The sequence below is a fragment of the Mesocricetus auratus genome, unplaced genomic scaffold (genome assembly GCF_017639785.1).
Source record: "Mesocricetus auratus isolate SY011 unplaced genomic scaffold, BCM_Maur_2.0 Super-Scaffold_100006, whole genome shotgun sequence".
Lineage (NCBI taxonomy): Eukaryota > Metazoa > Chordata > Mammalia > Rodentia > Cricetidae > Mesocricetus > Mesocricetus auratus.
The window spans coordinates 83,243,255-83,268,118 of NW_024429190.1; the positions used below are offsets into that span (position 1 = coordinate 83,243,255).

General features: G+C 44.6%; 1 protein-coding gene across 31 annotated transcripts in view; it reads right to left on the reverse strand.

Moving 5' to 3' along the window:
* Cadps (calcium dependent secretion activator) overlaps positions 1–2,762 on the reverse strand; it is a 452,678-nt gene extending 449,916 nt beyond the window's left edge. For 10 of the 31 annotated variants that reach the window (XM_040747606.1, XM_040747605.1, XM_040747604.1 and 7 more), the window contains exon 1: positions 1,907–2,751. In XM_040747606.1, the coding sequence (XP_040603540.1) occupies positions 1,907–2,341 (435 nt within the window). In that variant the 5' untranslated portion in view covers positions 2,342–2,751. Of the gene's footprint in view, positions 1–1,906 lie in introns of all 31 variants that reach the window. The other 21 variants (XM_040747602.1, XM_040747599.1, XM_040747581.1 and 18 more) reach the window with 8 other exon arrangements.
* Between the last annotated feature and the right edge of the window lie 22,102 nt (positions 2,763–24,864).

The following is a 24,864-nucleotide window of genomic DNA, read 5'->3' on the forward strand; positions in this document are numbered from 1 at the left end:
AATATGAAAAGGTCATGTGTAAAAACAGGCTTGTCCCTCAGATAACAGCTTTGGGCAGATTGAGATGAAACAAGCCAGCACATTGGGGAAAGTGGTATCTGGATGGCCTTCCTCAGTTGATAGAACATTTTTCTTTCTCCCAGTGCTTAACCTACGCATCTATTTAAAGGACATGGCTACAAAGCCTTTGTCAGATAAACGGAAGGTCTGTTTCATTTTCTTTAAAGTCAAACAGTTTGCATATTGAAAGGGTAAGACATCTTTGGTTGAATTCAGTGCTTGAGATTTTGAAGGTTGAATTTCCCACACTATAAAGACAATAACACAACTCCGAGCAGAAATTTAGATTATCTGGCTATGTAGAGCCACATTCAACCTTAAAATCTGTATGAAAAATTTCCTTCTCTAAGGATATTTTTTCTCTAATATAGCTGGAAAGCAAAAGGCCTCTGGAAGGGGTCATTGTGCAGATGGGAGTGGAGAGCAGTACGCATGTCTATCTGCTATCTCTCACCCAAGAAATGAGTCTTTTTGACTTAATAAAACTGCCATCCAAGCTTGCAGTAGCAAAAATAGATAGTGTTGGGTGGTGCGTGTACACATGCAAGCAAAGCAAACAGAGCAATCTGTGCCACCTCGAGATAAGGATGCAAGGTAAATATGGAAAGATCCAACACCTTACTAGAGCAACGTGTAATGTAGACTTAAATGGCAGCAATGTAGGAGCCTCTGTTTGAAGAAACCAGTCTCAACCTTGATAGGGTTGCAGCTGGAATGCCCCATGGCCTTCAGGCTCAACTGCCCTTATGCAGACTTAAGTGCTTCAGTCATTCCCAGAGACTAGGCAGAACGCTGACTTTCTTCACTAACTCACTGCCAGTGGGCTCCTGACCCCTTCCTGGGTATCCTCGCCAAAAAACCCTCAGCCCTTGGTGACCGCTCTTCCTCTCCCTCCTTTCTGTGGTTGGGAATAGTAATGTGTCCCCCGCCCCCATCAAAAGCAGCTCAAAGCCGGCTTGATCTTTGCCCTGCCTCAGACACAAAAAGCTCTTGATGACTGTAATTGTGGAGCTAAGCTGTTTGCTGCTGCACTTTATCAAGCCAGTAACTGCCAGGCTTGGAGAGCCTTGGTGAGCCAGAAGGTGGCGAAGAAGTCACCTTGGGAGGAGAAGAGGGTCAAAGGGAGTATGGTGGAGGTGCTGACCCGGCCACAAGGACCCACCAGGTGCGCCCCTGCTCTGGGATCCAGGAGGAAAGGGAAACGTGGGTTGGCAAGTCACCGGACAACAGGAAAGCACTGCCAGGAGGACCCTTAGGCTATCCTAGGTGGCAATCAGCTGACCAGGCTGCGAGGGGGCGCCCTTAGCTGAGTCACTGGAAGCCTCGCCTCCAGACCTGTCTTTTTTCCGCTTGCCCTTTGTGGCTGCCCGCTGCCCCGAGAGTCCCGCGCAGCTGGAGCTCCAGACCCGCTCCCCGACCTGTCGGGAGCCTGTGCCCGCCTAGCGCACGCCCCGGAGGGCGGGCCAGAGAGCAGCGCAGCCGCCGCCGCCGGAGAGCGCAGGGATCCCCGCAAGCGAGCAAGGCCTCGGTGGGCGCTGCCCGCTGCAAGTCACTCCCCGTGCCACCCAGGTCACAAAGCGGGACTTTCCCGCCTCGCTCCCCCGCAGGGAGGCCCGTGTGCGCCGCACTGTGCTGTAGGCCCCTGACACATCCTAGGGAGCTCCGCGCTGGCGGAGTCGGATTGCGGGGAGCCAAGCTGGGCCGCGGCGACACGGGCCCCTAGTGCCAGGGCGCGGTCTCCACCTTCCACGGCTCCTCCTCGCCAGCTGCGCCGCCGGTTCCCATTGTTCGCCCCGCCCGCCCGGCGACGTCCGGGCGCCGCTCCCTGGCCTCGCGGCGCACCTACCTTCTGCTGCCGCCGAGCCATGTCGGTGGGCTGCTTGGCATTGAAGGGGTAGGCGATGCAGCGCATCACGAACACGTACAGCTGCAGCCTCTTCTTCCTCTCCTCCTCCTCCTTCTGCAGCCGCTCCAACTCTTCCTTCTCCTTCTCGCTCACCACCGACGGGCTGGGGCTGGAGGGCCGGCCGCCGCCGGCTCGGCTGCTGGGCTGCAGCCCCCCGGCCCCGCCGCCGCTGCTCCCTCCGCTACCCCCACCGCTGCCGGCGCCCACCCCAGCCCCGGCACCGCTGCCCCCCATCCCGGCGCTGCCCGCCGAGCCCTCGCTGGTGCGACTGGGAGACAGACGCGCTCCGGACGCGGCCGAGCCCAGAACCTCCTTGCCGCTTTCTTCTTCCAGGATCTCATCCGATTCCTCTTCGCTGGACGAAGGGTCCAGCATGGTGGCGTCCGGGGGGAGGTGTCCCTGGAGTCCCCGGCTTCGGGTGCAAAAGGTGGGGGGCGCTGGAGACAGCCGAGGGTCGGCTGTCCTGGTGGGCGCTTCTTCTTAGGTCAGGGAGAGCTAGCGCTGCTGCTCAGCCTCGGCCGCCGCTACCGCTTCCTCCGCCTGGCGAGCGTGAGCTGGGCGCAGACCCAGGAGCGCGAGGGGAGGAGGAGAAGGGAGAGGCGCGTGTGTGCACCCGAGGTGGGCAAGGGCGAGAATCAATTGCAAGCCCCGAGCCCGCAGCCGGATGCCATCTGCAGCGGCTGAAGGAGGCGCCTCCAGAAAAGATGCCGAGTGTTGCAAGCTGTCGGTGCAGCCAAGAGCCGGAGAGGCATCTTGCCGATTGGGGAGCGAGCGGCGCTTACGTGTTTATTGGCTTAACTCTCCAGTGTCCGCGGCGGAGAGGGTGACTGCAAAGGCCTGTAGGGGGGAAAGCTCGGAGCGCCCCAAAAGCCTAGGAGCGACACTACTTTTGACCCTCATGCCCCCCACCCCTAGCATTCCTTGACTCCTCTCTTATGTAGACCACCTCTCTGCCTCGACCTCTCTTCCCCTCCAGGGGTCAAAAAGTTTTTTTTTTTTTTTTTTTTTTTTGTGGGAAAGGAAAAAATAAAGAAGCCAATGGTAACTTCTGACCATCTAGGAGAGCAGGCTTTCTGCAGGCTTTGAGAGGTCACACTAAGAGGAATTTTGCAAGATGCTACCTTCAAGGAAAGGTCCATTTTCTACATCAGCCTTCACACCTGGGATGTGGGGACTATCCCAGGTGTAGGAAGGAGTAAGGGCACCTGTGTAAACCTACATTCCAGCAACTTACGACACATGTGTCTGTTGTAAAATACAAATGCATCGGAATTGAAAGAACTGACGTATGTATGGATCACGAACTTCAACTATTTAAGTAGAAATAAAGCCCCTTCCCTTTTCCCCCAAGCCAATAAAGTTTTCTTCCTTCCCTAGGGAGGAAGCACTGTCTGGTTGTTGAGCTTAGGCAGGCTGTTCCGTTCTTCCTCCATGAAGGATCCGAGGGACGAAATAAAAACCCTACACACCAAGTAAGACACCCCAAAACTCGGCAGCAGCAAAATCTAACGCACTGACTCTGTTACATCGACTTCACTCCCCGGGTTGTGGGATTGTAGTTACTAATACGGAGAACAGATGGTGTCTTCCTGACTCCATCTTTTCTTAGGCAAACAGTACCAGCACAGGGAGCTGGCCAGGGTGCTGAACCTAACCAGCGTCCTTCAGATGCATTGAAAAACAATCTAAAGTCTAAGCCTTAGACTATTTTACAGGCTTGTCAACGACCTCCACCTTAGCTTGTATATTCACGCGTTTTCTAATTCCCTTATCTGAGTTTGTAAATGTGTAGCATGACTTTAAATTTTATACCACAACTGTTCTGTGTTTTCCAATCTACTGTGAGTTTTACTATAAGCTTTCTGGCAAACCTGATTAAATACGTGAATGAACTCGAAACAAAACATAACTGTATATCACTTCAAAATTCTTCATTTTTGAATTAATGTATTTGCCTTTACCTCATCTTAAGGATACCATTTTATGGCCATTATATATTCTTATTTAAAATTGAATAGTGTGAGAACTGCTACAATTTACTAATACTCTTAAACCCTTCTGAAGAAATAAAATATGTTCAAATAACAGTTTACTAGTTTCTCTGGAGTGGAAAAATATCAGTGGATCAACAACTTTTAGTCAGCATTTTTGTTAATGAACTGTTCTAAGTGCTTATGGAGATGGAACATTTAGAAGATTCTCTGGAGTGTATTTTCCTTTGGGAGATATAGTGTAAACATATGAAGAAGTGTGACTTCATTTATTTCAAAGAACACATCAACAAACCCAGGTTTGTAAACTGTAAAGGGTTCTCATAAATAAAGCTACTTATGATACAGGGGAACATGTTTCTCAAACACCAAAGTGAAACTTTAAAGAGGAAATGTGAGTGGGGAGCTGCTGCAGGTTGAAATGATGGTTTAGGAATATTTAATGACAGGACACAGAGGAGGCAAAATGCAGAGTTTTGTAGAGCTCCTGTATGGGTGAGTGAAGAGGAAAGAGAAATCTGAATTATAGTCCGTTTGACCATACAGAGAGACTGAGCATATAAAGAGAATTAGAAAATGCGTGAATTAGAGAGGAAGAGGTGATTTGGGGACGTCGTGCTGGAAGGCAGACATAGACCATTTATTGTCTTCCCTATACAAGTTTGGACATTAAATTATCATGCAATGAAGACAGAGTGATGTGAATCCATTCTGCATATCTATCTGGAGTTCATAAAATAATAAGGTTTTACTTAGTTTTATATTTTTTGCAGGTTCTTTTGGGGTTGTATTTTTTCAAATAGTCCTTAATGATGAAACTGAATAACCACCTTTACTAAAGATATGAATGTACAATTTGGATATTACATGAACTAATTCTTAGATAAACCTGATAATATTTTTCAAATGAATCCCCAAGAAGTTCTGGCTGGTATATCTATTTGAGCTCTCTTAGAGTTAGACTTCTTTCAAGGATAGCAAACTAACCTTTTCCTTAGTGTGTGTATGTTTGTGTGTGTGCGTTTGTTAGGGTTTTATTGCTATGAAGAGACACTGTGACCTCAGCAACACTTATAAGGGAAAACCATTTAATTGGGGCTGGCTTACAGTTTAGAGGTTTAGTCCATCATTGTCATGGCAGGCAGGTAGACATGGTTCTGAAGAAGGAGGCAAGAGTTCTACATCAACACCAGACAGCAGGAAGGAGGTGAGCCACTGGGCCTGTCTTGGGCATTCGAATCCTCAAAGCCCACTCCTAGTGACTCACTTCCTCCAAAAAGGACTCACATACTCCAACAAGGCCACACCTCCTAATGGTATTCTCTAAGCATTCAAATATAAGTCTATGGGGACTATTCTTATTCAGACCACCGTGTGTGTGTGTGTGTGTGTGTGTGTGTGTGTGTACTTATTCAAGAGACTGTAGAAGCTAGAGGTCAATATTGAGTGCCTTCCTTTTATAGTTCTCCACACTATTTTATTTTATTTTACACAGGACCTTTAATTGAACCTGGATCTTGCCATTTCAGTTTGACTTGCTGGCCGGCAAGCCACTGGTATCCTATGTCTCCATATCAGCAATGCTGGTGTCACAAGTGCACGCTGCCACACCTGGCTTTTACATTGGTGCTTGGGATCAAAACTCAGAAAACTCTTAATGCAACTTAGCTATCTCCCAGATTGCACTTTGTTAGATTTCAGTTGAGTATTTGTAGGTATATAAATCTTATTCTTTCATTGTCCTTAATCTTATGTAAATCTTGCGAAGATACACAAAGAAAATTTGTATATAAACATCACAATGCTATTATGATGAAACTGAGACAAGGCTTCATGTTCCCCAGCACAGAACTCTGAGAATGTTAGAATAAACTGTGTAATTTAGGCCTTGTACCTGAGCAGAATCTATATCTCCAAAGGCCATAATTTATAATTTGGTATACAATCATCCTCAAATCAGTTGCAAGGTATAAAAACTGAAGTAACAATAGGCACAATTAGGTGTACCTGCAAAATTGAGGTAGAAAGGCTTGTTCAAAGACTGCAGGCCTGAAATCAAGTTAGCCCAGTGACAGGAGAAAAGAGGAACCAAGTCCTAGAGAAGCGCGTGTAACGTCTTAGTTATACTCCCACCACTATGGTTAAATGTCCTGACGAAAGGAACTGTAATAAAACAGGGATACAGTTCATCCTGGTGGGGGAAGGCATGGGAGCTGGCATGGGTGGCATGGTGTCAGGAGCAAGAGGCTGTCTTGAGTATTTGTTACGTCCACAGTCAGGAAGCCAAGAGTGAACAGGAAGTGGGGCTGAGCTATGCAGCCTTAAGCCAGTTCCCACTCAAGGTCTCGCACCATACACAAACAGCATCACCAGCTTTGGGCCAAGTGTTCAAACATGGGAACCTATGGGGGACAGTTTCATTCAAACTCCAAGAGGTAGCAAAGCTGTTCAACAAGGAGAGTCTTGTGCTCATAAACACCTCACCTTCCTGCCTCACCCGAGACACTTGGATGCTGTCTCTTCCTCTTGAGAAGAAAATACTCGATTTTTCTTCACTTGTGCCTAGGTTCTTCACTATGTATGATACAAATGATAACAGAGGAGAAACACACCAATTTATTCAGCATAAATCTTACATGACACAGGAGCCTTCACAAGTGTGTAGAGATCCAAAGAAATAAGAAAACCACATTTTTATTCTCAGGTTTGACAGAGCTCCTACAGTCATATAGAATAATCATTGGACAATGGGGATGACCTGATATTGGTAAGCTGGAGGGAACTTGACAAGATCTGTTGGCCTACTCTTCTCTGTGCCCCTGTATTGGCATGTGCAAGGACATTTCTGTAGACTCATCTCACCTGAAGGTGGTGTGACATGCATCAGAATAGGTTGAGAGAATTCTGTCTGGATTTATAGTTTGCTCTAGAGAAGTATGGTGAAGCCTAGGAGATGCCTTCCTGTCTCTATTTCCTCACATGCCAGAGAACAGGAAGACATTCACTTTCCTCCCATTGCCATCCTAACAGCACCAGTCACATCATGCCACCAGTGATATCATTCCATGAGCTACCATTTTCCTTCAAGAGACTCACTCAGCTTCTTCACGCCTGATTGCTCTGCAGCCAGAGATCTGAAAGACGATCTGTCTTTGTCTCACAGGAGCAGACTTCTCCCCATCTCTGTGGTGTTTGTTCACAATTATGGTACCATTCTTGCCAATGTCCTTGAAGGGGATGGCAGAGACATGAGTTAGAGCACAGGCTATCCTGCAGTACGCCCATGATAAAGCCAGCAGACATGGGGATGCTGTCTATAACCATATTTTATTCCAAATGGCACTGCCAGGCCCCAGTTATTTGTAAAGGGAAGGGAATGTTGGTTACTAAGAGCAATGGGAAAGCATCTGCCTCTTGAAAAAGACCACTGGGGATTTGTAGCCTATTCTAGGCTCTGAAGATCATGACTCCAGCACAAGTCATTCAGGGAGTGATGTGAGGAGCCGCCCTCGCTATCGCTATTGCCGTTAGAAGATGGCGCTGACATCCACTGTCAGTTGGAGTTAACTGTCGCTGTCAGTTGGAGTTAACTGTCGCTGTCAGTTGGAGTTAACTGTCGCTGTCAGTTGGAGTTAACTGTCGCTGTCAGTTGGAGTTAACTGTCGCTGTCAGTTAGAGTTAACTGTCGCTGTCAGTTGGAGTTAACCGTTTAAACTGTGCCTCTCCCGTGACGTCATCTGGGGTGATGTGCAAACCACCAATCCCGGCTCTACACATCTCACTCGGAGCTCCTAGGCTTATATAAGGGGCTGGGTTTCTTAGCTTGGGGTCTCCCTCTAAGAAGCTGATCATCTATCTCTCAAGATGCATTAAAGCTTTACTGCAGAAGGATCCGAGTGTTCTGCGTCGTTCTTGCTGGCGAGACGGTAGCGCGGGACATCTGGTGCCGAAACCCGGGAACTCTTCAACATCGCCGGCGCCGCGGGAGACCCCTCGGAAAACGGGGCGGATTCAGAACTGCAGGGACGTAGGTTCAGAGAGGTATGCTTTATCCTGAACAACCCTTTTCTCGACTTTGGCCTTAGTTTGTCATCACCGTGGGACGGGTCAGTGGAGGCTTTGGTGCTAGTCCTGTTTGTCCTTCTCCTTCATCGTGGCTGGTGCTGACAGAACGGCGCTGTCCGTCTGGCGCTGTCCGTCTGGCGCTGTCCATCTGGCGCTGTCCATCTGGCGCTGTCAGTCTGGTGCTGTCAGTCTGGTGCTGTCAGTCTGGTGCTGTCAGTCTGGTAACGGAGTTGAGCGCGTTTTTAGATAAGCTGTCAGCGCGATGGGGTCGTCACAGTCAGTGGTTACAGCCTTACAGACTGTGCTAAAACAAAGAGATCTTAAAATTGCACCACGAACACTTCAAAATTTTGTGAAGGAGGTAGATAGAGTGGCACCATGGTATGCTTGTTCCGGGTCCCTCACTGTGGCCTCATGGAACAAGCTAGGTAAAGAACTAGACAGGAAGCATGCAGAAGGAGATCTCTGCTTAGGTACCAAAGCCATTTGGAAGCTAGTTAAAAACTGCTTGGAGGATGAGGCCTGTCACCCTGCTATAATAGAAAGTCAGGGAACCTTAGAGGAAGTTCAGGATAGCATGTCAGAAACTGAACGGAGTGAGAGAATGGGAGCTCGCAAAAGAAAAGACATGTCTAAGAAAAAAGGCCCTCCCCAGGAAGTTAAGAAAGGGGGAGAGAAAGAAGGGAGTTATCATTCACCCCTTAACAAATCTAAGAAAAAGAAAAAGCCAGAATCTAGTCTATACCCTGCAGTAGAGCTAGAAGCCTTGGAGCTAGATAATTCTGATTCTGACACTCTGGATTCTAGCGAAGAAGGTGGTCTAGAGGAGGAGGTGGCACGGTATGAGGAAAAAAGATATCACCCTGATAGACACCGGCCACTGAAAACAAAAATGAATGTGAGGCCACCGCCTATAAATCCGGCGGGCTCACGCCCCTCAGCGCCTCCGCCATATGAGCTTCGGCTGAATACTGGTACTGACTCCTTTTTACCTTTAGAGGAACGGAGAAAAATACAAATGGCTTTTCCAGTATTCGAGAATGTGGAAGGCGGAAGAGTACATACCCCGTAGATTACAATCAAATTAAAGAATTGGCCGAATCCGTTCGTAATTATGGGGTCAATGCTAACTTTACCACATTACAGGTGGAAAGGCTTGCTAATTTTGCCATGACTCCCACTGACTGGCAAACGACAGTGAAAGCAGTGCTTCCCAACATGGGACAATACATGGAATGGAAGGCTCTCTGGTATGATGCAGCCCAGGCACAAGCTAGAGTTAATGCCACGGCTGAAGATGAGAATCAGAGGCAGTGGACATTTGAAATGCTGACAGGTCAGGGTCAACATGCCCTTAATCAAACCAACTACATCTGGGGCGTCTATGGTCAGGTGTCGGCCGCCGCTATTAAAGCATGGAAGGCCCTCACAAAAAGGGGAGAGTCCAGTGGACACCTTACAAAGATTGTCCAAGGACCCCAAGAGCCATTTTCAGACTTTGTGGCCAGAATGACAGAGGCCGCCAGTCGCATCTTTGGTGATTCAGAACAAGCTATGCCCCTGATTGAGCAACTTGTCTATGAACAAGCAACCCAGGAATGTCGAGCGGCTATCGCCCCTCGCAAAAGCAAAGGTTTACAAGATTGGCTCAGAGTGTGCAGGGAGCTGGGGGGACCCCTAACCAATGCAGGACTAGCTGCCGCCATTTTACAAACGCACAGGTATAGAGATTTATCTAATCGAAAAGCTTGTTTTAATTGTGGGAGAATGGGGCACCTTAAGAAAGATTGTCAAGCCCCTGAAAGAACAAGAGAATCGAAGCTTTGCTATCGTTGTGGTAAAGGTTATCATAGGGCTAGCGAATGCAGGTCAGTCCGGGATGTAAAAGGGAGGCTTCTGCCCCCTATTGAAGAATCCAAGGTACCCCAATCAAAAAACGGGTCACGGGGCCCATGGTCCCAGGGCCCTCAGAAATATGGGAACCAATTTCAGAAAAGCAATCAAGAGGAAGTAGAGGTTTCCGAGGAACCTCCGGAATGGACTTGCGTGCCGCCTCCGACTTCTTACTCATGCCCCAAATGAATGTTCAACCGGTCCCAGTCCATTCCCCTGGACCTTTGCCCCCTGCCACCATTGGGCTTATTCTGGGCCGTGGCTCCTTAACTTTACAGGGACTCATTATATATCCTGGGATTGTTGACCCATATCATAAAGAGGAGATTCAAGTTCTCTGTTCTAGCCCTCGGGGTGTATTTTCTATAAAGCAGGGAGATAGAATTGCACAACTGGTGTTGCTGCCCTCCCTCGGGGATGGAGAAACCTACACTTTACAAAAAGGGCTATGGGATCTTCTGGAAGTGATTCAGCCTATCTGGCTATACCCCTAAATGAGAGACCTACAATAAAATTGTTAATTAATGGAAAAGAATTTGAAGGGATAATGGATTCGGGAGCAGACAAAAGCATTATTTCACTCCATTGGTGGCCGAAGTCTTGGCCCACTGTTGTTTCATCTCATTCTCTACAAGGTCTTGGATACCAGTCCTCTCCTGCCATCAGTGCCTCAGCCTTAACCTGGCGGGATGCTGAAGGCAAACAGGGATGTTTTACCCCCTATGTGTTGCCACTCCCTGTAAATTTATGGGGACGAGATGTGTTACAAGCCATGGGCATGACCCTAACTAATGAATACTCCCCCAGGCATCAGCCATTATGGCAAAGATGGGGTATACAAATGGTAGAGGCTTGGGTAGGCAAGAACAAGGCAGAATAAAACCCATTACACAACACGGAAATCGGGGTAGAAAAGGACTGGGTTTTATTTAGGGGCCGTTGAGGCTTCACGACCCATACCATGGAAAACAGAGGAGCCGTTATGGGTCTCTCAATGGCCTCTATCCTCTGAAAAATTAGAGGCTGTCACAAGATTAGTGCAAGAACAGGAACGGCTGGGGCATCTAGAGCCTTCTACCTCCCCATGGAATACACCAATTTTTGTTATTAAGAAGAAATCTGGGAAGTGGAGATTACTCCACGACCTGCGAGCCATTAACAATCAGATGCATCTTTTTGGCCCTGTTCAAAGAGGCCTTCCTTTGCTTTCTGCACTTCCTCAAGATTGGAAGCTTATTATTATAGATATTAAGGATTGTTTCTTCTCTATTCCACTTTACCCACGGGATAGACCAAGGTTTGCCTTCACTATCCCTTCTCTTAATCATATGGAACCAGACAAGAGATTTCAGTGGAAGGTACTGCCGCAAGGCATGGCCAATAGCCCAACAATATGTCAGCTATATGTGCAGGAGGCTTTGGAGCCAATTAGGAAGCAATTTACATCTTTAATCGTTATCCATTATATGGACGATATTCTTATTTGTCACAAAGAGTTAGATGTTTTACAAAAGGCTTTTCCCATGCTGGTGGCTGAATTAAAACAGTGGGGATTAGAGATTGCCTCAGAAAAGGTTCAAATTGCAGATACAGGCCTCTTTTTGGGCTCAAAGATTACTCCCAAAAATATAGTTCCTCAGAAAATAGAAATTCGCAAAGACCACTTACAAACATTAAATGATTTTCAGAAACTTCTGGGAGATATAAATTGGTTGAGGCCCTTTTTAAAAATTCCATCTGCTGATCTAAAACCCCTCTTCGATCTCCTGGAGGGTGAGCCTCATATCTCCTCACCCAGAAAATTTACCCCTGCCGCCCACCGAGCCTTACAGATGGTGGAAGAGGCCTTACAGGAAGCACAATTACAACGAATTGAGGAGTCACTACCTTTTAATCTGTGTGTTTTTAAGACAGCTCAATTGCCAACTGCAGTCCTGTGGCAACATGGACCATTACTTTGGATTCATCCAAATGCTTCCCCTGCTAAGATTATTGACTGGTACCCTGATGCTGTTGCACAGCTCGCGCTTCGCGGAATAAAAGCAGCTGTTACACATTTTGGCAGGGATCCTGATTCCTTGATTGTGCCTTATACTGCTGCACAAGTTCAGACCTTGGCAGCCACATCTAGTGATTGGGCAGTTTTAGTTACTTCCTTTTCAGGACAAATTGATAATCATTTTCCAAAGCATCCAATTTTACAGTTTGCCCTAAACCAGGCTATAGTGTTTCCACAAGTGACAGCTAAAGACCCACTCCCAGATGGGACTGTGGTGTACACTGATGGATCAAAAACTGGTATGGGAGCTTATGTGGTCAAGGATAGGGTTATATCTAAACAATATAATGAAACTTCACCTCAAGTTGTAGAATGTCTGATAGTACTGGAGGTTCTTGAGGCTTTTCCAGGACCCCTCAATATTGTATCAGATTCCTCTTATGTGGTTAATGCAGTTAATCTCCTTGAGATAGCTGGAATAATAAGATCCTCCAGCAGAGTTGCTAACATCTTTCAGAAGATACAAGCTGCCTTGTTAAATAGGAGATTTCCTGTTTTCATTACCCATGTCCGAGCACATTCTGGACTCCCAGGTCCCATGTCCTTAGGGAATGACTTAGCGGACAAGGCTACAAAGCTGGTGGCCGCTGCCTTGTCTACCCATGCACAAGCAGCAAAAGAATTCCATAAGCGCTTTCATGTGACGGCTGAGACCTTGCGCCGTCGTTTTGCTCTATCCAGGAAAGAGGCTAGGGAAATTGTTACTCAATGCCAGAATTGCTGCGAATTCTTACCTACTCCCCACATGGGAATAAACCCACGTGGCATTAGACCATTGCAGATGTGGCAGATGGATGTTACTCATATTCCCTCTTTTGGAAGGCTTCAATATGTTCATGTTTCTGTTGACACCTGTTCTGGCGTAATGTTTGCCACACCCCTAACAGGGGAAAAGGCCTCATATGTGATTCAACATTGCCTTGAGGCCTGGAATGCTTGGGGAAAACCCAGAATTTTAAAAACAGACAATGGACCAGCATATACCTCTCAAAAATTCCGACAGTTTTGTCGGCAAATGGATGTTACCCATCTAACTGGCCTACCTTATAACCCTCAAGGACAGGGCATTGTGGAACGTGCCCATCGTACACTCAAATCATATCTGATTAAACAAAAGGGGAGTATTGAGGATGTTCTACCCTCGGTACCAAGAGTTGCTGTATCCATGGCACTTTTTACCCTTAATTTCTTGAACTGTGATGCCCAAGGCCACACTGCGGCTGATCGCCACAGTTTAGAGCCTGATAGGCCAAAAGAAATGGTAAAATGGAAAGATGTCTTGACTGATCTCTGGAAAGGCCCGGATCCTATTCTTATAAGATCCAGGGGAGCTGTGTGTGTTTTTCCACAGGAGGAAGAAAACCCCCTGTGGATCCCTGAAAGACTCACTCGAAGAGCTCCTTCACAACTCCAGAATAAGAAGGATGGAGGCCAAGTGGGTGATGAAGACTCTCCTACTCGGGATGATGGTTCCTAGTATGATGGGAGAGTTACGGTGGGCCATCATGTCTACCTTCCCCTACCGATGCCAGTGATGCAGAATGCCCAGGTGTTCCCTAGATTTTTCACAAATAATAGAGAGTTGGGGCTTGCCTTTTTGCCTTTAGATCCTCAGATACAGAGTTTTCAGGATGAGAGAACCTTGTCATTAGTAGGAAGCTTGTGCTTTACTGTGATTTCTTCATTAAAGGATAATTTTATTCATATGGATCCAGAAAGATCTAATGCTAATCCTTTTGAATTAATGGAAGCTGTACTGATCTTTCTCCTATGATAGTGAGAAGGGACAGATTACTTTTGATTGGAAAGGGGCATTAGGCAACAGTCTGAGTGAGGGACAGAGCTCTGGATCATCTGATTGGTCCTCCTCCAATGTTAAGTATACCCCTTTTAAGAGAACTAATTATTCAGCTGCCCTTTATTTGGGTTGTGAGTAATGATACCTTAGGTAAGAATCAGAAAGAAATAAATTGTTCTGCTTAGAATTGTTTTTATGCATTATGCTGGGATGCTATTAAGCACCCTTTTGCTTTGGTAATGCGCATGCCTCGATTTATTCCAGCTCCTGTTGAGGCGCCAAGTAATTTGAGTTTGTTTAGGGAAAAGCGAGATTTTTGGGATCTCTGCTATTATTGTGGGCCTGATAGCCACCGCCGCGGTTACTGCTTCGGTTACCGCCTCGGCCCTTGCACTTTCTGCCACTGTGCAGACAACTCAAACCATTAATGAACTATAGGCCACTGTGACCATGGTCCTAGATAAACAGGCCACTGCCAATTCTCAGATACAAGGAGGCCTGATGTTGGTAAACCAACAGATTAATTTGGTTCAGGAACAATTGGATATATTGTGGCAGATGGCCAAATTGGGATGTGAACAAAGTTGCCTGGCCTTTGTGTCACTTAGTACAATATGAGAATTTTACAAGAGCAGCTAACCTGTCAAAAGCTCTGTCTCAACATTTATTACAGAATTGGACTTTTGAGTTTGAGCAGACACTCCGTGAGTTGAGAATGGCGATCCTGCAAGTGAATTCGACGCATCTGGATCTTTCTCTGATGGAAGACCTCTCCCCTGGATTTCATCTGCATTTTCTTATTTTAAGGAATGGGTGGGGGTAGGATCATTTAGCCTAGTTCTCTGCTGTGGAATAGTGTTGATGCTTTGGATGGTGTGTACGCTCAGAGCCCAAACAAAAGGAGAAAGTGGTGGTGGCACAAGCACTTGCTGCCTTAGAACACGGAGCATCCCCTGACATTTGGTTAACCATGTTAAAGCAATAGGTCGCTGGCCTCCCAGCTCTTGCACCCCACGAGGCTAGTCTCATTGCACGGGATAGAGTGGGTAGGCTTCAGCAGCCCAAGGAGTTGCAAGGCTAAGCACTGCACAGGAGAGGTCTGCGGTATAACGACTTTCTCCTGGGAGATAAGTCATCTTGCATGAAGGTTCTATGTCATGATCTCCTTCCCCCAGAAAAAGACATCGGACTGGTCAGGACTTCCTCTGGGGATAAGACCCTGGAGAGGAGCTTTGTACATGTTCCGAATTTGCACATGGGGATTTGACCTCTATCTCCACTCCAAAGTTGTGGGTGTCCTATTGCTTCAAAAATAAATGAATAGGGGGAGATGTGAGGAGCCGCCCTCGCTATCGCTATTGCCGTTAGAAGATGGCGCTGACATCCACTGTCAGTTGGAGTTAACTGTCGCTGTCAGTTGGAGTTAACTGTCGCTGTCAGTTGGAGTTAACTGTCGCTGTCAGTTGGAGTTAACTGTCGCTGTCAGTTGGAGTTAACTGTCGCTGTCAGTTAGAGTTAACTGTCGCTGTCAGTTGGAGTTAACCGTTTAAACTGTGCCTCTCCCGTGACGTCATCTGGGGTGATGTGCAAACCACCAATCCCGGCTCTACACATCTCACTCGGAGCTCCTAGGCTTATATAAGGGGCTGGGTTTCTTAGCTTGGGGTCTCCCTCTAAGAAGCTGATCATCTATCTCTCAAGATGCATTAAAGCTTTACTGCAGAAGGATCCGAGTGTTCTGCGTCGTTCTTGCTGGCGAGACGGTAGCGCGGGACAGAGTGAGTGTTGCGTTTTCACTACATACTTACTACCTGTTCCTTTTGTGCTCACTCTCATGTGTTACTCTGCTTTTACACTTTTGGGAGTTACCAGAATAAGGAAGACACTGAATCGACCTGGGACAGTGACAAGCAATTAGGCTAGGGTTGTTGAACAGGACTTAAGCACCTCAGTTTCTACTGATTCGATTAACAGCATGGCCAAAAGTAACTTGGGGAGGATAGGGTTTCTTTCAGCTTACAACTCTCAGGCCACACTCCATCACTGAGGGATCTAAAGGTAGGAGCCCAGAAGCAGGAAATGAAGCAGAAATTACAGCATGACATTGCTTAACAATTTTCTTCCCTGGCTTGTGTAGGCTGATTTCGTATAACATCTAGGATGCACAGCCCTGGAATGGCACTGCACAAAATGGGCTGGACCCTTGCACTCTCCCACATCAATCGTTCATCAAGAAAATTCCCCAGCGTCTTGCCCACAGGCCAGTCGGATGCCGGAGTTTTTGTCAGCTGAGATTCCTCTTCCCAGATAACTCTAGCTTGTGTCAAGCTTGATGACAAGCCAACCAGGAAAAGGTATGTTTGAGCAGGCATGTCACTATCACAGAGATTTTCCACCTTCCCCTCACATGGTTCGCTTGATGACGTAAAGGACTTATGCACAGACTTTGCTGGGCTGGTGACTATCAATCTGCATCCCAGTGATTTCATCACAGCAAAAGCAATATGTATCAGATGATATTCTGTGCTCAAAGTCAACTCATAGAGAAGATTGGCAAAAAGTTAGACTGAATTCATAAGGCTGCATCCTCCCTTGCAACACAAGGGATCTGTGAGTCACTAAGTCATTTGTGTGGCCAGGATTTTAAGCAGTACACTTTCCATACAGTAGCCAGTATGATTTGGTTACCGAAGAATATGTGTGGAAGGGGGAAAATCAACTATGTGTCATGATACTTTCAGGCAATTTGTTGAGTTACTAATTAGAGTTATCATTTTCCCTACCCATCCTTATTCATGACCTCTGGTGACATCACAGGTGGTATCGGGACGTCTTTATCAAGAAAGAACTTCATCCTTGGGTTTTCTTATGTATTCAGGGTTGTTTAGGACAAATGGGTCTCAGCACCTGGCTGACATTTTATAAGATAGGTGATTAAAAAATGATGAAGGTTCAAACTGTACCCAAACTTATGATAAGATATGTGTGACTTTAAAAATGTTTTCCCAACTCTGGAGAGATGGTTCAGAGGTTAAGAGCATATAATGCTCTATCACAGGACTAGAGTTCAGTTCCCAGCACTTCAGGCAACACACAAATGCCTATTAACTCCCCAGGGATCTAGTGCCCCCTTCTGGGCTGCTTGGGAACTTGCACACACTTGTACATACATGCATATGCACACACAAATGGTGATGTTGATAACATTAATTCCCCACAGGAATAACTAGTTGTAAAATTAAAGAGAGATTCAAATCTATGAATATTTGGACTTTCCCTTAAATTTGCTCATGTAGCCTGGTATCTTAGTGATAAAGGCAAAGTTTTGATATCTTTATAGCTGTCTTTATATTCCACATTTACCAATATAGTCCCAACGTTAAATAATTGGCTTCTCTCTGTAGTTACCCTTATAATTGCTTTGTTTGCAAATTTAATTACTTTAAAAATTAATGTGTACAGGTTTTTCAACTCCATATGTCTGTGGGCCATGTTACTTACTGCTACCCATGGACGTCAGAAGACAATATCAGATCCTCTGCAACTGGAGTTACAGACAGTTTATGAGCTACTATGTGGGTCCTGTGAATCAAGCCCTGGTCCTCTGGAGGAGCAGCCAGTGCTTTTAACCACGGACCCATCTCTCCAACCCCTATTTCCTTAATTTATATATTGAGATTTAAGTTTTACAGACACAGCTCAGAGAGTAAATTTTGTTCAGGCACCTTCATAAAAAACAATTTAGTTGTTCTTGAAAAGAAATATTCCATTTAAGCAAAGATAATAAAATACTGAATGTGGGACTGTAAAGATGGCTCCCCAGTGCTGCTCACTTTGCTTTCTGGCACTCATTACGGGACTCTCTATGGGACTCTCACTACTGCCTGTAAGTAAATCCAGCCCTAGGAATCTTATAGCTCTCTTGGCTTCTACAGGAACCCACAATCACACACACACACACACACACACACACACACACACTTTAAAAATAAAATTAAAAATTAAAAAAAGAATTTAAAACATTCAGTATTATTTAAAGGGTACAAGTATGTCCTTGGAATCAGACATGTTTGGCTTCAAATTCTGTCTTACTAGCTGTATGACTTTCATGTGTTCATCCTAGAATCAGAAATAAAACTCCAACAGTGGGTAGATTTCTGGTGAAGACACTCTTCACTAGTGAATCTAAGAGACTTAGTAGTCAGGAAATGGAGGCCATTATGCCTGAGTTTGTGTCTCACTGAGTAAGAGAGAAACAAAAAGAGTTATATCCAAGAATTGCCTTCTGCAGAGGAGTCAGATCTTATTGGATAAGTCTTTGCAAAAAATTCCACTTTGTTTTTAAGAATTTAACCTTTCCTTCACTTTACATCTAATAACCACTTATGAGTGAGTACATACCATGTTTGTCTTTCTGGGTCACTTCATTCAGGATGGGTTTTTTTCTAGTTCTACCCATGTGCCAGCAAATTTCAAGATGTCATTGGTTTTTTTGTTGTTGTTTTTCATCACTGAGTAATACTCCATTGTGTAAACTGTACCATATTTTCTTATCCATTCTTCAGTTGATGGGCATCTAGGTTGTTTCTAGGTTCTGACTATTACAAATAATACTTCTATGAGAATGGTTGAGCAAATGTCCTTGTGGTATGACTGTGCATTCTTTGGGTATATGCCAAAGAGTGGTATTGAGGTAGATTGATTTCTAATTTTCTGCCAAACAGCCATACTGATTTCCAAAGTGGCTGTACAAGCTTGCACTCCCACCAGCAGTGGAGGGCTGTTCCTTACTCCACATCCTCTTCAGCATAAGCGGTCATCAGTTTTTTTTTATCTTAGTCATTCTGATATGTGTAATAATATGTCAGGCTACAATTCACAACCCCAGAGAAACTAAGTAAAAAGGAGGACCCTAAGAGGAACACATGGAGAGCCCCAAGAAGGGAAAATAGTTAAGATCTCCTGGATAAACTAGGAGTGGGGTAGAAGGGAGGGGATGGGGTATATGAATTTGAGGGGCCACGAATATGAAGTTTGGGGAGGGATGGAGGGTGAGAACAATGAAAGTGATATCTTGATAGAGGGAGCCATAAAGGGGTTAATGAGAAACCAGGTACTAGAGAAACTCTCAGGAATCCACAAGGATGACCCTAGCTAAGACTCCTAGCAATGGTGGAGAGGGTGTCTAAAGAGGACTTCCCTTTTAATCAGATTAGTGACTGCTCTAATTGTCATCATAGAACCTGCATCAAATACCTGATGATGGAAGCCAATGCAGTGTGACCCACAGCCGAGCACTGGGGTGAGCTCCTGGAGTTCAGTTGAAGAGAGGGAGGAGGGACCATATGAAAAAGGTTAATCAGGAGGGTGGCGGGAAAAACCACAGACAGCTGACCTGAGCTAGTGGGAGCTCAGGGACTAGCAACAGATAGCTGGGGAACCTGCATGGGATGGACCTAGGCCCTCTGAATGTGGGTGACCTGACCGTTATGAGGCTAGATCTGTTGGAGGGCTGCCTGGCAGTGGCACCAGGACCATCCCAGGTGAACTGGCCTTTTGGAGCCCATTCCCTAAGGTGGGACACCTTGCTCAGCCTTGATACAGGGGGAGGGTCTTAATCCTGCCTTACTTTGGTATGCCAGACTTTGTTGACTCCCCAGGAAAGGCCTTGCCCACTCTGAGGAGTAGATGGGGGGGCAAGGAGGAGGCAGGCAAGAGAAGGGGAGGCAGAGGGAACTGGGGTTGGTAAGCAAAATGAAAAATATTTTTAAATAAAAAGAATTTAACTTTTTCATTCCAGAAAAACAAATAAACAAACAAGCAAAAAAAAAAAAAAGAGAGAGAGAGAGAGAGAGAGAGAGAGAGAGCTTTCTTAGAGACAACTTGTAAAGCATATGAAGTTATCATTATAGATTTAAAAAAATTCATCTCAGGAAGAACTTATTTGCCAACTGACCACAAAATACCATGACATCACTAGGCATGTGGTGAGGATTCCATCCCTGGAAGAGAAAGAAGAGACCATTCAAACATTGGTTTGGAGGGCTCAGCTCCCACCAGCTTATATTTGCATAACAAAAGATTCCCCCACCTTCCTATAGTCTTGTTTGCAGATTCCAAGTAGAATAGTTATTAAGGCTAGATGCAATTAAACCTTTTGTGAAATGTGTGTTTGATCATGAATAGGAGTGAACTGAAACATAAAGAGGCTATACAGCAAAGCATCCCCATCTTATATTTAGCAATGACATTCAAGTGACAAAAAAGACAAGATTTTGCTGTAAGATGGGGTTTTCCCATTGAGTGAATGCACTGCTAATCTTGGTGTCTTTGTTTATTGTTCTCATTAATTCAGCTAACTAACATATGCTGATGTTGGAAGATCTGCTTCTGAAGTGATGATGTCAAAGGTAGTCTTGCTCTAACCTAGTCTGTCTGGATTCTGAAAGTGATTTCCTATGAAAGGAAACACAGTGAGCCCTCAAATAAGTAGTGTGCGCTTCATTAACATAACAAAAGCCACACTCCAGATTACTACAGAAATATGCTATAAAATCTAAGCTTTTTTCTTCTACTTCAGAAAATTGAAAGAAAGTCTACTGTCACCTTTTGTTATTCTTCTGAACTAGGAATTCTTTTTAAGCACCTATTTTTAAGGGATATCTTAAAAGGTGTTTCTTAAGTAGGTTCCCAAGCTGGAGAGATAATGGGGGTGTGGGTCAAAGAAGGTCATTTTTTTTAACCAAAAGGAATAGCTTAAACTAATCTAATAATTTACTTGCTAACTACAAGGAAATCATGGGGGAGTGATGCTCTTGAGTGATTTGAGAAAACAACAGTGAATTTCCTATTGCAGTAATTTTATGAATTAAAATTTTCAACATAATTCTCTTGTCTAACCTGACCCTACTTTGTTTTGTGAAAGCAAGATATATCAACTGGAGGAAGAGAGAAGGAAAACAATAATCTATGTTTTCATGTTCAGGGATTGTTTGGTTCCTTGGTAGGCTTGCCTTGCTTACTTATAATCATACCAAAATATTCATAATTTAAAAATTGGCAGGAAATGAAGTAGCAATCCTTCTGTCCCTGTTGGAACATATCACTGAGTTGGGATTTTCTCCTCCCCTAGAGTCCTTTCAGCATGTGCCAATTTCAAAGTCTGAGGATGCAAAGTAACAGGAACTGTATGAGAAACCACAAGGCAAGCGCTGAGTTGTTGTGTGTGCAGCCTGAAGCTCCAAAGCATTCCGGTTCTTGTAATTGAAATGTAGATATGTTTCTAACTTTTAAAGGCAATGCCTTTGCAAGTGTATGGTAATGGTAAAATAACTCTTGACTTAATGGTAAAATAACTCTTGACTTCAGAATTCAGGTAATCATTTGTTGATTTAATAGACATACCCTGAGCCCTGAGGATGTACCAGCTTCATCCCTGGAAAAGCAAAGTGAAATGGGACAATTTTTCTGCTTCTAAAGAGTTTGCAGTCTGGTAGGGAATACAGACAACCAGTGGATAAAGATAGCAGCCTGTGGAATGATCAATGATAGAGCTTGGGTGTCATGGGGTTCCCCAGGAAGGGTTCCTAAAAGGGACCAACCGTGAAGCAGAGAAGCATGTTGACAAAGCAGGCTCAGATCCAGGGTGTCTCAAAGAGGAAAGTGCCAAGGGAGGGATTGGGAATAGGCTGGGTGTCTGTTCTTGCTTAAGTCTGCCTCTTTGATCTTGCCAAAAACATTTGAAGTTGACATCTCTTCTGGAGAATGAAAACAGTCTTTCTAGGCAGGGAGACTGGAGGAATTGAGCAGAATGGTTCCCGGCAAGTTTTCTCAGTTTCTGGAAACAAATAGATCTAGTCTCAAACCAGATAGATTTGCTGTCTGTTTATTCATTCGCATTTTAATTTAAACTTTGCTAACTTTGTCAAGTCTTAGGTTAAAAAACCCATAATGTTTCCCTCATGTGGGAGTAATAGCAATGAGAACAGTAGAGAAGGATAAAGGTGTTGACAGTCAAAATGATGCTGACACCTCATGTTCAGTGGAAGTACCTGCTTATCCTAGGTTGGTCCTAAGTGCCAGAGATGGCTAAATTCATAAGTCAGTCTGCACTAGTCAGGGGCTGCACAGATATCTGGGAGGGACGTGTTGGATGAGATTTATACTTGAGTTTCCCAGTCTAGTGAAGGCCTAAGTGAATCACTTATGCTGGAGCAGGGGAACTTTCCCTGTGTAATTACATTCTCTGGGGCACTGGTCACTTTAATCATATTTGATTTCCTCTTATTCACCCCCAAGGGCCCCTAGCCTTTGTTTGAACCCAGACACTTAGAAATGTCACCTTTCTCAGAGCAAGTGAATTTATAAATTATATCTAGCTTGTAGTTTGATTCCTGGTCATTAGAGTTAGCATCATTGAAAATTGTAAATTTAAATGCTCTTGTGCACTGCACCTAGATCCTGTCCACATATGTCCCTGGTCCACCTGTCTTAGGTGAGTTACTCCATTTTAGTATCCATTTTCCTTGTTGCCATTATTACTTCATAGGATTATTCCAATGATGGAGTAGTAACACTTATGAAATCTAATTGTTAAAATGTATCATTATAACCATCACCTATTTCCCCACATTCTTTAAGAATATAGCCACTGCTGATAAGGGAATAACTAGGAGTCCCTCTTGGTAGTACTTAGGAATTGAATTTAGGTCTGCAATTATGCTAGGCAAGTGCTTTACCACTGAGCTATACTTCAACGCTTATTTTTCAATAATCTCAATAAAATTATCATCTTAAAGGGACTTATTAGTCAGACTTTGAATTTTCATCAATATGAAACAATGTCTGCTACAAATAACTTAAGGGAGGGGAGTCTTATTTTGGCTCATGATTTCAGAGATCTTGGTCTCTACTTTGTGACTTCCTGGAATGTGGGTCTGTCATGTGGTAGAACATCATGACATCAGAAGCATTCAGCGTGGAAACACAGGGATTCAAATGGGAAGATGCAGTCTAAGAACATGCCCCCAGTAACCTATTGTAGTAGCCTTAGAAGCCATTGAGGGTAGATGTCAGGGCTGCTGAAGCTCAATAAAGAAGAGTTATTTCCTTCTGCTCAAAAGGATGAAGCTACTTCTGACCTTCAGCAGAGCCATGGCATTCCGGTCAGCTCCCTTCATAGTTAATTAACCCAGCCAAGAGGAAGGCTAATACAGCTTTGCTGATGAGATGGGAGGAATAATTATCCCATAATGGGATTGTGTACTTCGCAGAAACCCCTCCCTATGTAGTCACTGGCAGAGTCCCCATCATAACTTCCCTGAGTTACTTAGAAAAGCCCAGCTTTTCCTTTTTCTTTTTAGTATATTTTCCCAAAGCTTAGTCATGCTTCCCAGCACTCTGGACTTTTTGACTTTTTCTTTGAGGTTACTCCCTACCTTTTGTCATGAAGCTACTCATAAGTGGCATGGCTTTCCCCCTTCATTTTTTCTATATCCCTCTTCCCAGCTGCTGCCAAGATTTCCAGCTTGCCTGCCCTTCTGTTTTTCTCTTAAACTCTAGTGGATTGCGCTTAAGTTTCCATCCAAGCCTGTTATTCAAATTCTTTTATTAATGAGGCTATGAACACATAAGAGGGAACCCCAGTTTCTAATTAGTCCCCACCCCTAAAGTTTTTAGCTCTCCCCAAAACAGTGTCACCAACTGAAGACCCTAGACTTGTACACATGAGTCTGTGGGAGACATTTCATATTCAAACCATATCAGAAGGGACTGGAATGATACAATCCAATTTCAAGTACTTTGCCCTTTTTTGTTTTGTTTTGTTTTTGTTTTTTGAGAAAGGATTTATGTAGCTTTAGAGGCTGTCCTAGAACTCGCTCAGTAGACCAGGCTAGCCTTGAACTCACAGAGATCCACCTGTCTTTACCTCCTAAGTAATAGATGTTAAAGGCATGCATCATCACTGCCTGGCAACTTTACCATCTTTGTACCATTGCTTCTATGATAATCCCACTAACCATGGGTGAATCTCACATTATGTGGCCCATGAAAATCTGTGGTTTAATGTGTGCCCATTAATAGTGTGGGATTCACTGTCATTGCTGACTTCTACTCATTATTCTGGAATTCCAGTTATACAGACTTGAATCAGATTTTTCAATTTTATGTTGTCCCTCACAAGGGACATTGGACACAAAACGACTGCCATCCCCTTTACCAAAATATATGCTATCATCTTTCAGAAAATAAATGTCACAACATACTACCATCTTAGGTAGAAGCAAAGACAACTGGAACTCCAAAGTTCATAAAACAACATTAGCCACAGATTTCATCAAAGTGGCCAGAGTTGAGTTTATGAAGGACCTTGGAACTTTTGGATTTCTCTCCAACAACTACAATGAAACAGCGCTAATGAAGTGACAAGAACTATGCCAAAGGGCAACTGCTTTGTTACTTTTTCTCTTCTCCCTGACATTTGAATACCTCACCTTCATGTGGAGCATTTTCTGGAGATCAGGAAAAGACAGGTGCTGTAATAGGCCATTCCATGCTACCACCTGGAGCAGCTCAAAAGTTACCTGAGGTAACCATGAGACTGTGGTTTTTAAATTTTAGTGTGCATAAAGAATATCTGGGAAAATCTTTAGAAGTTTCTGGATCTATTCTTTAATAGTTGTATTTAATGAGTCTGCAATAGGTTTTGAGAGTGTTTTATTGGATGCCTTGGGGAGAATTAATGCCCACATGCATCCAAGGTCTCCACTTACAGAAGTGTTCCTATGGAAATGTCGGTTCTGTGGTACATGGATAGAGGAAATGTCTAGTCCATGAAAGGTTGGATAGTACCTTGAAGAAATTGTTTTCTACATTTGCAGAAAAAAAGAATTCTATGTGCAAATAGAAAAAAATGACAAATGAGGTTTTAGTGGAAATACCATTTTTAGGAAGTCCAAAGGAGAAAACTACTCAGGACCAAGGAAATGACTGTCCACACAGGCCAAGCCACAGTCGATCCGGAAGGGTTTGTTTCTGCTACAGATTGACTTCATTGACTCTCCTTTGCTCAGTTCAGGACACCATAAGGAGC